The following is a 13,546-nucleotide window of genomic DNA, read 5'->3' on the forward strand; positions in this document are numbered from 1 at the left end:
ACGAGAACAATATACACGCCGAGTTTTGAAACTGTAGATAGAACTAAGTTATAACACACTTTATGTGTCCTTTTTTAGTCCTAAATTAATTTCCTCGCCACGGCCAAACCGTTCGAGATATCAAAAATCCGTCCGCAATGTAGCATCCTCAATGTCTTGACTTCATGCTGACCGAGTTTGGTGGCGATTGGATTAATTCTCTAGGAGGAATATATATAATTCCAGAGCATGTGTTTCCAAACAACCCATAATAGCCGACTTCCTGTTGGGCTGGCGTAAAACTTAGAGCACGAAAGTTGCTCGGCCCGATGAGATCTACAAGTGTACCGAGTTTCATATTATTACATGCAAGCATGTTTGATATATGGACAAGTGTTCGAATCCCATTCCAGGGGGCGCTATCGAGCCCCCCTGCCACGCCCGGGTACCATCTTCGGCCCGGCCCTGATGGCCGCGGGTTCTGACCCGTGTGCAAAGTTTCAAGAGTTTGAGCACGTTAAAGGCCCCAAAACCTTGAAAAACAAAAATAAAAGCATTCTCACTCAACAGCCAAATCATCCCCCTCCCCCCAGACACAGAGAGACGTAGGGTCAGTGGGAGAGGCAGAGAAAATTCTCCAAAACATCCACATTCAAACCAAAATATCTGACTTTCTGTTGGTCTGAGCTAATGACTGTAAATTAGAAAGTTGTCCGGCTCGATGAGAACAATAAAATTACTGAGTTTTGTGACTGTGGGTCAAAGTGTAAACCAACCCCCTCACTTTTGTCAAAAGGTGGCGCTACTGAGCCCCTGCACCACGCCCGTTTCTGAAACTTTGCACATGTGTACTGGCTAATAAATGTGATGTGTATCGAGTTTCATGCAATTTCAAGTATGCTAAGAGTCTCAAAAGCATCAAAAAAGAATATTCAAGTTTGAAGCGTTGCCGCGGCAACAGGTAGCGAAGATATCAATAATCTTTACACGTCTACATCTGCCGTGTGTTTACATTATACACCTAAAGTTTTAAGTAAATCGGGTAAAAATAAGAGGGTGATTTCAAAGCATTTTGAAAGTGAAACACTTCCTTCTGCCACTTGGTGGCGCTATAACTTTGACTCACAATAGTCACATCCATGCGATCGGCCTGTTACAGCGAACACACTGCTGAAGTTTCATCGAGATCAATTAATGTATGCGGAAGTTATAACACACTTCCTGTTTCTCTTTTCGCGCCATCATTTCGTTTCCTCGCCACGGTCAAACCATTCGAGATATCAAAAATCCGCTGTCAATTTTTCATCCTCAATGTCTTCACTTCATGCTGACCGAGTTTCGTGGCGATTGGTGGAATTCTCTAGGAGTATTTCACATTCCATTGCATGCGTTTTCCAATTAACCCTAAATAGACAATTTCCTGTTGGGCTGGGGTAAAAAGTATGAAGGATATATGAAACGATGAGATCTATATGTGTACCAAGTTTCATATTATTACATGCAAGCGTGTTTGATTTATAGACCAAGTTTTCAGACCCTGTTCAAGGGGGCGCTGTCGAGCCCCCCTGCCACGCCCGGGTACCAGCTTCAGCCCGGCCCTAATGGCCACGGGTTCTGACCCGTGTGCAAAGTTTCAAGAGATTTTGAGCACGTTAAGAGCCCCAAAAGTGCCCCTAAAGTCGTAAAAAAAATTATAATAATAATAATCCTAACGAAAACAATAGGGCCTTCGCCTTTTCAAGGCTTGGGCCCTAATAATAATAATTCTAACGAAAACAATAGGGCCTTCGCCTTTTCAAGGTTTGGGCCCTAATAATAATAATTCTAACGAAAACAATAGGGCCTTTGCCTTTTCAAGGCTTGGGCCCTAATAAAAAAAATATTATCACGATCATTTTTTTTCATATTATTCGATATCGATATTTATCACGATATACATTTACACATTGCACTTTCTTCTGTCTGCAGAAAGCTAAAATGCTTGGTTTTAAATTCCTCAAAAGCTTATCGTGGATTTTCTTAATCGTGATATATATCCATATTGTTTTATCACCCAGCCCTAATATATATATATATATATAAAATACACATGCACATATACACATATAATAAACATACAACTCTAAACTATATCTTTCTCTCCACAAACCCACTCCGAGAGCCCCCAAAAACATCAAATATCTACCCAAATGTATTCCCATTTAAAGAATCCCATATCCCCAGCCATCTTCATGTTACCTCTTCGAAGGCTCCCACCCTTCTCATCTCCTCACAACACACCTGAATTGAGGATGCTCCCACTGACTTCCAACCCCTTAAAACAATCTGCCTACCCATCATCGCACTTGTGAGGACCCAAACTTTTATGTATTTGTCACCTATGTTGATGACCGCCCCATCACCCAAGACAAAGAGTCTGGAGCAAAACAAAATCCAAATCTCTGTACCTTCAACCAAAATTCCTCAGCACACCACCAAAAAACACGGGCCATGTCTTCATCCTCCGATTGGAATGCCAGCAGGTGGGTGTGTCTTTAAGACCAAGCCTATACAGTCTAGAGGGGGTCCAATAGAATCTATGTAGAATCTTGAATTGTATAAGTTGCACACTTGCATCTCTAGATACAGACTTGATGCTTATTAGAATCCTAGCCCACACTCCCTCCTCCAATACCAAATTAAATGATTTCTCCCATAATCTCTTGATTGATGTTAAATCGCCATCCCCAGACTCTGAATTAGCAGGGAGTAATACACTGATGCCTCATTACCTTTTCCTAAAGCAGTAATGACCTCTCCCAAAGTATCTGCCGCTTTTGTGGGGTGTATGCTACTCCCAAAAATAGTACAGAGCAGGTGGCGCAACTGTAAATACCTAAAAAACTGAGATCTGGGAATCCCAAAATGTTGAGCTAAATTACCAATGGATCTCAACACTCCACTCTCATATAGATCACTGTGTAATAACCCCCCCTCACGATCCACTCAGAACGGGGACTTATCAATACATAATTTTGGGTTCAGCCATATGCTCGAGGCAGTGTTCAAATAAATGTCAAAATTAAACACTCAGCACTTTTGTCCATACAGAGTGCAAATGCGATAGAAATGATAGAAAGGCTTTGCAATGGAGAAATAGGGGCAAGGACTTCTTGTTCAATACGAAACCAGGAAGGGGCTCTTTCAGGTGGAAGCGACCAATGAGCCAAATGCCAGAGACCGAACACATAATAATAAAACAAAATCTTGGGTAGGCCTAGCCCACCTTTGTCCATTTATCTATGTAATTTGTTGAAATGTAGTCTTGGACGTTTACCATTCAAAATGAAGGACTTCCCTATACTGTAGCAGTTTTGGAATACAATTCATTTTAATAACATTAACCTTCCCTATCATCGATAAATGTAATGAAGCCCACCATCCACATCGCTCGAAAATCTTTTTATTAAAAGACTCAAAATCAGACAAATTTGCTGGGAATAAAATACCAAAATACTTAATTCCCTGTTTGGGCCACTGGAAAGCGCCCGGATGAAAGGAGACACTGTCAGAGACAATGCTTCAGAATTAGACCAATTGACTTTGTATCCTGAGAACTTGGAAAAGGAATTAATAATTCTAAAGGAGGCAAATAATAAAATATAATCTGCATAAAGCAGAAGCTTATGTACCATACCTACCCGCTACCACCCCTGGAAAAATCATCTTCCTTTCTTATCGCGGCTGCTAATGATTCCAGGGCAAGACAGAACAATAATGCGGAAAGCAGGCAACCCTGTCGAGTAATTACCTCGTCAAGCTCCTCCAAAGTTATATCAGAATCAAGAGGATTTTTGCTCAGTTGTCAGTTTAGGGAGTTCTAATGGTTCCACAAATTTTCTAATATCTTCATCAGTAGGTGAAGATGTGGAACTATAAAGATCAAGATAGAATTCTTTAAAGGCATTATTAAAAGCATAATCAATGGCTGAGGTAAATAGTTCACCACCAGCAGATTTCACTGAGGGAATGGTAGTAAAAGAATCTGTTTTATATATCTAGCCAAAAGCTTCCCTGCTTTGTCCCCCGACTCAAGAATGACTGTCTTGCCCTGAATAATCAAAACTCCACCTTTCGTGACAAAATAGTATTATATATGCATTTCAAACGGGTTAATTCCATGAGGCCATCAGACGACATTCTGCAGTTCAGCTCTGCACATTTAATATTCCCTTACAACTCCACAAGTTATCATGCTTTTGATTTTTTGCTAAATTATTCTAATAATTGTTAGATTAATCGATAATCAAAATAATCGTTAGTTGTAGCCCTAAAACACAATGACCAATTACGTGGAATATAGGCTCAATTTCCTTAAAATATCCTATATTCACTGTGCATTATTGTGTTGCAAATGAATGGATGCATCCAAAAGCTGGAATATTTTGCTTTCAGAGGGTTTATACGGCGTTATGATGAAAATAAAGTGCATTTCAAACTGTTCTGAGACCAGTGCAGACAGACAGGACACTGGAGGTAAAGTAATTTCCTAATTAGGGAGAGTCCTATAGCTTTTCCTATAAATTTTGTTTTGCATGTTTCTTAAGGGCTACTAGTTCAAAAAGGGGAATGGAAAACGCACACAGCAGTCACGCTCGGGCTACAGGAGATTAAAAGCATTTTGAAGACATAGCTCAGAGCCTAAATCTAAACTAAATTAAAACAACACGTAGAAGACTTTGCATCCCATTACAATACTGTACACTATGTAACAGAATGTGAATCCACAAGCATGCATGAAATTGGTTGACTTACTGCTCGCCTCCTGAGGACTTGGCATATTTCCTCATGTAGTATTCCCCCAGAGCTTCCTCTCGTGAGTCCCTGAAAGAAAAAAGGTGAACAACAGTTATTTTGAGTATCTCTATCCACTAGTTTTTCAGTCCAGATATAGCCATGTGAATTGTATGCAGTGTAGTTGTCACACCTCCAGAGATTCTGCAACCTCCTTGAACCAGAGTGATCCTCATCCAGAACTACATGGTCAATGTTGGAAACTAACAAACGGAAACGTAATAAACAACTCAATCACAAAAATCGAAAGAATAAATGCAGGGCTCAACAATAAGTATGGCCAGGGGTCAAAGAGTTTCAGGCCAGATGATGGAACTGTCACTTGCAATTGAATATAATCTTTTGCAAACTGACACAAATGAGTTGTCAAAATTGTGAGAATGATTTGACAGTCTTCAAAGCATCAGTTTTAATAGGTCAAAAGTGTGTATGCGAACTATATGACAATGTTTTCCAGCAAAAGTGGACTTAAGAATTTATAACTGCCACGGAGTTATATTACGGATATATGATTTTCAGTTATTTTAAAAAAAAAATCTGAACAAAAATATGTGAATACAAATAAAATATATCATTTTTGTGCTGGGCCAGTGGAAATATTGTCAGGGCAAGTACAAATTTCAACTACTGTTGCAGAAAATATCTTAATTGTTGAGCCCTGAAAAAAACAGACGAACACCTCCCACAAACACATAAGGTTAAAAGATTTAAAAAAAAACAGCAACAATCACACCATAATGCAACTATGAAAACAGAAAGTTGGTACATAAAAATTGTGAATATCTATGCACAGCAGAAAGTTTAAACACATACCTTCGGCTTCCTCTGCTCAAATCCAGTGTTGATTTGTGGAGGGAGGAACATGAACCATAATAAATATCATGAGCACACAGCAAACAAAAATAAAAGAAAGGAAAATTACCACTTATGGACAGGCTTTCACATGTGACATTTTAAAGATGGAAACTATGGGATGATGTCATGTCACTGTTAGCTGATGCAATACAATAAGCAGATGCAAATACTATAAAATAAACATTAGGGTTTTCTTTTGTGTTCAAAGGAGCATTTTCCGGCAAATAATCATATTTTGTTCCTTTCTAGTACTCAATTACCCCCCCTGTACAGAGACACCTTATCCTATCAATTACTAGTGCACTTAAAAATCCTAGCCCAGCAGCATTAATTAACTTTATCCATATTGAAACTAAAATAAATAAATAAAAAATGTATTTGCCATCCATACTCCTTGTTGGGAATTCAAGCAAACTAGCCAAACAGCTTTAAAAATCACAGACAAATGTTAGAGGGGGTGCAGAATATGGGAATGGATTTTAACGAATGAGAAACAATGATCTGAGAATTAATCAGTTCAATTATACAGAAAACAAAGAGCAGAGAAATCTGGAGTTGGTTTACCGTTAACTGAAGGAGGCATGCACAAGAAATAAAGAATCGATGAGCGCAGAGCATACATTCAAATAACTGGCATAAATTTCAAAAATGTTGAACACCAAATTTAGTTCAGTTTATTATTATTTCAGCTATAAATGCCTCCATTTAATTACATCTTTTAAGCAACACTGCATATGAATATACAGCACATAACAGCCACATATCAACAGATATCACATCTCTTGAAAACAACTTGAAAAACTTAAAGCAGACCTGTTTAAATGGACAGATACTTAATAATATAGTTCATTTTAGCAGTAATGATTCTGTACTACATTCAAAGGGACAATTCAATGAAGTTAATCCCAGTGTTTTAGAGATTTTGGTAATAATTGGTGTTACTCTCCAAAATATTTAATGTATGAGAAATCTGAACAGTAAATAACTTACAAATAAGTAACACAGATTAAGAATTGTTATTACATCAAAACATGCACAAATTAGTGTTCACAAAGGGCCTTTCATAATTGCTCACCTTTTTCCAAAATGTCTTCAGCCCCATCTTCCCATGGATCTTCATCTTCATACTCGTCATCAACATCTAGTCAAAGAGGGAACAAAAGACAGGATAGTTTTTAGATTGTCAGGTATGCAACAAAAAAGTGCCACTATCAAAAAAGTTGTACATTGGATAAATATATAAGATATTGTAAGGAATTTTTCTAACCGGCTTCGTCCAAAATGAAGCCACCGTGCCGAGGTTTTTTCCTGGGCCGGTCATCATCCTCTTCTTCCTCTTCATCATATTCATCCTCATCCTCCAAATCTTCCCCCTCCTCCTCAGCAGCCTTGTCACTGCCAGCTAAACTCCTCTGTTCTTCTTCATCCTTTAAATGAATAAAACATTCATAATTATTAAACTGATTAGTCTGTCCACTGACAGTTTGATGCTCACTGCTGTGAAATAAAAGAGTTTTCCATGCAGATCTGTTATTGTGGTATCAGAAAAATCCATGATTGAACAGCATGTACAGGGTTCCGAACACATTTTCACCACTGAATTTCTATGAATCTCCACAACTTTTCTCACAAATTATTTTAGAGATTATGTTTGCAAAGAGCAATTTCAAGAAGAGGTCGACCGATAATGGATTTTGAGGATACCGATGGCTAAATTTAATGTTAAAACATTTTCTTCATTTGTCCTTTCTGTGACGGGCACAGACATAAGTCTGCAATTAAGATTTGTTTCATAACACAGGACTTTTAATTATAAACATGCCTGAAATGTACATGGGCATTTATTTTGAAATGTCTGTGCTTCCAACTCACAAAACAAAACATGCACTCTTACAATCATCTTTAAGCATTACAAATAGAATCACAATAATTTAAACAATGTCAAATTGGCTAATAAATACTGTATGAGCAGCAATTAATATATAGTAGATCATAATTCATCACTTGTCAATAGTAATATAGACGTTTACACACAATTAGGTTGAAGTCATTAAAAAAAAAATTTAACCACTCCACAATTTCATTTTACCAAACTATAGCTTTGGTAAGTCGTTTAAGACATCTACTTTGTGCATGACAATACATTTTTCCAAAAATAGTTTACAGACAGATTGTTTCATTTTTAATTGACTATATCACAAATCCAGTGGGTAGACGTTTACATACACTATGTTAACTGTGCCTTTAAGCAGCTTGGAAAAGTCCACAAAATGATGTCAAGCCTTTAGACAATTAGTCAATTACCTTATGATAGGCTAATTGGAAGTGCCTATTTGCTTGATATCATGTGAAAATGAAAAGAAATCAGCCAAGAAAACAGATTGAGGACCTCCAACAGTCTGGTTCATCCTTGGGAGCAATTTCCAAATGCCGAAGGTACAACGTTCATCTGTACAAACAATATTACGCAATGTAAAACATCATGGGATGCAGCCATCATTCCAATCAGGAAGGAGACGAATTCTGTCTCCTAAAGATGAATGTAGTTTGGTGCAAAAACTGCAATTCAATCCCAGAACAACAGCAAAGGACCTTGTGAAGATGCTGGAGGAAACAGGTAGACAAGTATCTATATCCACAGTAAAACGAGTCCTATAACGTCATAATCTGAAAGGCTGCTCAGCAAGGAAGTCGACAGTGCTCCAAAACTGCCATAAAAAAGCCAGACTACAGTTTGCAAGTGCACATGGTGACACAGATCTTACTTTTTGGAGAAATGTCCTCTGGTCTGATGAAACAAAAATGTAACCATCTACCACCCCTGGAGTTCGCGAGTTCGAATCCCAGAGGTGGATGGCGTGAAGCCTCTACACGCAAGCGCACAACAAGCCACGTGATAAGATGCGCGGATTGATGTCTCAGACGCGGAGGCAGCTGAGATTCGTCCTCTGCCACTTGGATTGAGGCGAGTCACTACACCACCACGAGGACTTGGAGCACATTGGGAAATGGGCATTCTAAATTGGGAGAAAAACTGGAAGTAACCTAAGTAACCGTTTGGCCATAATAACCATCATGTTTGGAGGAAAAAGGGTGAGGCTTGCAAGCCAAAGAACACTATCCCAAACATGGGGGTGCAGCTTCATGATGTGGGAGTACTGCGCTGAAGGAGGGACTGGTGCACTACACAAAATAAATGGGAAAATGAGGAGGGACAATTTTATGGATATATAGAAGCAACCTCAAGACATCAGCCAGGAAATTAAAGCATGGTTGCAAATGGGTCTTCCAAATGGACAATGACCCCAAGCATACCTCCAAAGTTGTGGCAAAATGGCTTAAGGACAACTTACGTTTTTAAACAAAGTTTTTGACACAGTAAACCACCACTTTTAACTGACAACCCTCACGGGAAAGGGCATCACAGGTAGTGCAAATGCCCTTTGTTCGTTCAAAAAGTTTCAATACAGATACCTTGACTTCGATACCGGGTCCTAATCAATATTTTTTTCGATACTTAATAAATAGTGATAAAATAATATATATTATTAAATATACATATATATAAATCATGGTTCGAGGTGAACGTGCTTTTGTATTATTTTATATAGTTTGTATTTTACAGGCTGCAGAGTTGTTCACAATAAACTGAGTTCAATTCACTTTATTTCCATAGAGCAAAGCACCTCCTGAACTGAGATGTCTGAGGATATTTACAGCACTCATAAAAAATACAAATCAGAAGGCAGAAACAAAGTGTGAGATCCTTAGATGCACGTGTTCCACGAGACTGCACGCCTCTGTATCAGCGCGTCATATATGCCCATATACGTCTTTTCTGTCATCTGTACTTAATAATATAAGAAAGTGTGTTTCTTCAAACACGTGTCTGTGTCTACAGGCAAATTATTTGTAATATTAATTTGATAATAATAATAGTATAATAATAATTTAATAGATTAATGGGAAAACGAGCCAAATATCGTCATGACATGGTCAAAGGCATCAGCTATTGGCGATCACTCTGACCATCATTGATCCAGAGATCATCGTCCGTTTGCTCAACCCGATGGTGCATTTCTCTCTATAAATGAACAAAATGTTCAGACAGTCACTTGCCGGTTTTTCCGACACATTCAAAATCATTACCGCTTTTCCCGGTGTCGCTGCGGCTCATTTCGTGCATGCGCTTGTAAAATTATATTTTAAAGGCTAATTATTTTGGTTTAGTATTTCTCTGTAATGTACAACAGTGTTAGCAATGTTACTTATAACATTCTCAGCCTTGGAACTCAAACCATTTTCTGATACTAGTGTTTTTCCTTGATGCCTAAACACAGCCAATCACCGGCACTTTTAGATTTGGGCACATCTAGCATGCTACATGCTTATCACTGACATTGACGAGATTAACCACTCAGGTATCGAAATTTGGTACCGAACGACAAAATTTTTCGATACTCGATTGTTTAGAGGCAATTCAGTCGGTGTCTAATATGTATCGAACTCGATACCCAGCCCTAATCACAGGAACCGTGCTCCACTGGTTTGAGTCTTACCTAACTGAAGGTGTGCCTTAGAGGGGAATGGTGTCACAATCTCACCAACTAGCTACTGGGGTACCTCAGGGTTCAGTGCTTGGGCCTCTCCTCTTCTTCCTATACATGTCATCATGGGATCTGTCATTCAGGCACATGGCTTTCCTATTATTGCTATGCCGATAACACAACTCTCCCTCTCATTACAGTCTGACACTCTTAAGGTAGCTGCACATTCTCAGCTTGCCTGGGAGACATTCCAGATTTTACGAAAGAACACCACCTCCATCTCAACCCTGCAAAAACGAAGCTTCTTGTGATTCCAGCGAGCCCAGTGGTTCATCACAATTTCACCATTCAACTAAACTCTTTATCGATCCATCCAGGAGAGCCAGAAATCCTGATGTTGTGTTTGACAATCAGTTGAACTTCCCAGACCACACTGCATGAAGAGCATGATCTTGCAGATTTTGCTTTCTACAACATTAGGAAGATCAGACCTTTTCTATCTGAGCATGCTAAACAACTCCTTGACCAGGTCCTTGGTTTTTTTTTCAGACTGGACTAATGCAATGCTCTTCTGAAAGGCCTTCCTGCATGTTCAATCAGACTTCTGCTATTGATCCAGAATGTGGTGGAACGACTGGTCTTTAAAGAGCCCAAGAGAGCGCATTTCATGCCTCTTTTCTTTTAACTACACTGGCTGCCAACAGTTGCTCGCATTAAGTTTAAGGCATTGATGCTCGCTTACAGAACAACCCCTGGCTCTGCACCAGCGCATCTACCCTTACTACTTCAAATCTGTGTGCCCTCCAGAAGCTTTCATTTTGCGGGTGAACGGCGCCTCCTGTCCTCATAGAAACACAAAATCCCTTTCCCGGACTTTCACTTCAACTGTGTCCTGCTGGTGGAATAACCTGGGCTGCTTTTTCCTTAAAGCAACTATTGGCAGAGATTAACCGCAAAACCCATATATTGGTCAACCTCTAATTTCAATTCAATGAAATACTTCTGAGCCAAGCATAAGAATAAAAATCTATATTTACAGTTTAAAAAAATTCCCTGAAATTTCCAGGTTTTGTATTACTGGGAACCCTGCATGCAACAAAATGAAGTTTGAAGTCACATATCATGGGCAGTTCTTGGGCAGAATGAGCTTCAAATTACATAAAACGGCTAATAAAGGAACTTAAGTTAATAAAAAAATCATAATAGTAATGCTCACCTCGTTCTCCTCCGCCTCCTCGGCTTCACTGCTCCTCTCACTCGGATTATCAGAGAAATCACTGTCCTCACTGTCAGACATCTTTCTGTCCTTCTTCAAGCATCAACCAGACAGGAACACCCCCTAAGTAAACATGTTACAACTGGTACTGCCAAGCAATATTCTTGTACAATAGTATGTTTAATAAACAGATGCAAGTTTTGTTTATAAACCTCACACTACACATGTTATTAGCTAGAAAAACAGCCATGTAAAGATGAATGCGAGAATGCCATATGGCAGTGTTTTTCAATCCTTTACTGGAGTACCACTAACACTAAACATTTCTCCTTTATTTGACACTCATGGAGCACTCTACTAATTAGTAGAATCAGGTGTGTTAGATAAATAAAAAAAACCATACAAAATGTGTAGTGTTACGGGAACTCCAGGAAAGGATTGAGAAACACTGGCATATGAGGTAAAGCCGTTTACTTGAGGCAGTAATGTGACGCAAAAGATCCATTAAGTCACATAAAACGCTGTCTATGTTGGCAGCTCACTAGACAGCTGCTATAAACTTTCGATCGGCTTAAATTTTATTTTAATTTTATTTATAACATGCAGCAGAGATTTAAACCAAGGGTTAACATCAGAAGTCCATGAAGTTCGGTTTTGTTTTCAAATGTTTAGTGATGTACTCCGGCTAATGCTGCTAAATCTACCCGATGAGGAATTAGCACGAGCATGCTAACATACAGTTTTTTTTTTACAAATAAAACCCTACTTAATTACCATAGTCACTCCTTAATATAACAGAAATTTCCTTTACAAATAAACACGTATGAAACATTTGAGTAAAGAGCGGATAGGGGCCCATTCTTACCTTTCGGCAGCAGTCTAGTTGTTCTTCTTTAAGGGAGCAATGGCTAATGCTTTTTTTTTTCTTCTTCTTCTTCTTTTCCTTAAACTTCCGTATTCAACAGACAAACAGCGCACCATAGTGCTTTGGAGGAACACCGTGCTGCCCACCGTTTTTTTTTCTTCTTTTTTTGTGTGCATGTTTTACTGTGTCCTTAATTCTCATTAATTTTTCAAGACTTAACTAAAACATTACAGAATGTTCGGGTAAAAAGAAAACAAAATATTAAAAAAATAAATAAATTAAAGCGGGATGTTTTAAAGCTTTTTTAGTTGGATGAGAGTTTTAGAAGTGATGAAGATAGTAGACATAAATGTAAAGAAAATATTTTCCAGTTAGTTTAAATTTAAGGATTCTATATGTAAGATTGTAACACAACCATTAACACCTCCTGCAACCCCCCTCCTCCCCCCTCCTGCTACACTACCTGCACTCAAGATCTGTGAGGATGATGTGTGCCTTGTCTTTCAGAAGCAAAGGTCAAGGAAGGCTCCAGGACCAGATGGCATCTCACCAGCTTGCCTTCGTTCCTGTGCTAACCAACTGGCCCCCATCTTCACTCAGATCTTCAATAGATCACTGGAGCAGTGTGAAGTCCCATGCTGCTTCAAACGCTCTGTTATTATCCCCGTCCCTAAGAAACCTAAAATCACAGGACTTAATGACTACAGACCTGTCGCCCTGACATCTGTGGTCATGAAGTCATTTGAGAGACTGGTGTTGGCCCACCTGAAGGACATCACTGGACCTTTTCTAGATCCCCCTCAATTTGCTTATCGAGCAAACAGGTCTGTGGATGATGCAGTCAACATGGGTTTGCATCACGTCCTGCAACATCTGGACAGACCGGGGACATACGTAAGGATCCTTTTTGTGGACTTCAGCTCGGCTTTCAACACAATCATACCAGATATACTCCGGACTAAGTTAAACCAACTCCCTGTTCCCACCTCTACCTGTCAGTGGATTACCAGCTTTCTGACGGACAGGCAGCAGCTTGTGAGGCAGGGAAAATTCACTTCCACCACCTGTACATTCAGCACTGGTGCCCCCCAGGGATGTGTGCTCTCCCCACTACTCTTCTCCCTGTACACCAATGACTGCACCACCAAGGACCCCTCTGTCAGGCTCCTGAAGTTTGCAGACGACACCACTGCCATCGGCCTCATCCGAGATGATGATGAGTCTGCAGAAAGGAGGTTGAACGGCTGGCTT

General features: G+C 39.3%; 1 protein-coding gene across 1 annotated transcript in view; it reads right to left on the bottom strand.

Annotated features, from left to right (window-relative positions):
• LOC127629922 (transcription elongation factor SPT5) overlaps nt 1-12,384 on the bottom strand; it is a 41,882-nt gene extending 29,498 nt beyond the window's left edge. The window contains exons 1-7 of the mRNA XM_052107236.1: nt 12,296-12,384; nt 11,431-11,553; nt 6,935-7,094; nt 6,743-6,808; nt 5,626-5,637; nt 4,946-5,015; nt 4,774-4,842 (exon numbers count right to left, since the gene is read on the bottom strand). Of these exons, the coding sequence (XP_051963196.1) occupies nt 4,774-4,842; nt 4,946-5,015; nt 5,626-5,637; nt 6,743-6,808; nt 6,935-7,094; nt 11,431-11,511 (458 nt within the window). The 5' untranslated portion in view covers nt 11,512-11,553; nt 12,296-12,384. The remainder of the gene's footprint in view (nt 1-4,773; nt 4,843-4,945; nt 5,016-5,625; nt 5,638-6,742; nt 6,809-6,934; nt 7,095-11,430; nt 11,554-12,295) is intronic.
• Nucleotides 12,385-13,546: the final 1,162 nt, after the last annotated feature.

The sequence above is a fragment of the Xyrauchen texanus genome, chromosome 36 (assembly GCF_025860055.1).
Source record: "Xyrauchen texanus isolate HMW12.3.18 chromosome 36, RBS_HiC_50CHRs, whole genome shotgun sequence".
Lineage (NCBI taxonomy): Eukaryota > Metazoa > Chordata > Actinopteri > Cypriniformes > Catostomidae > Xyrauchen > Xyrauchen texanus.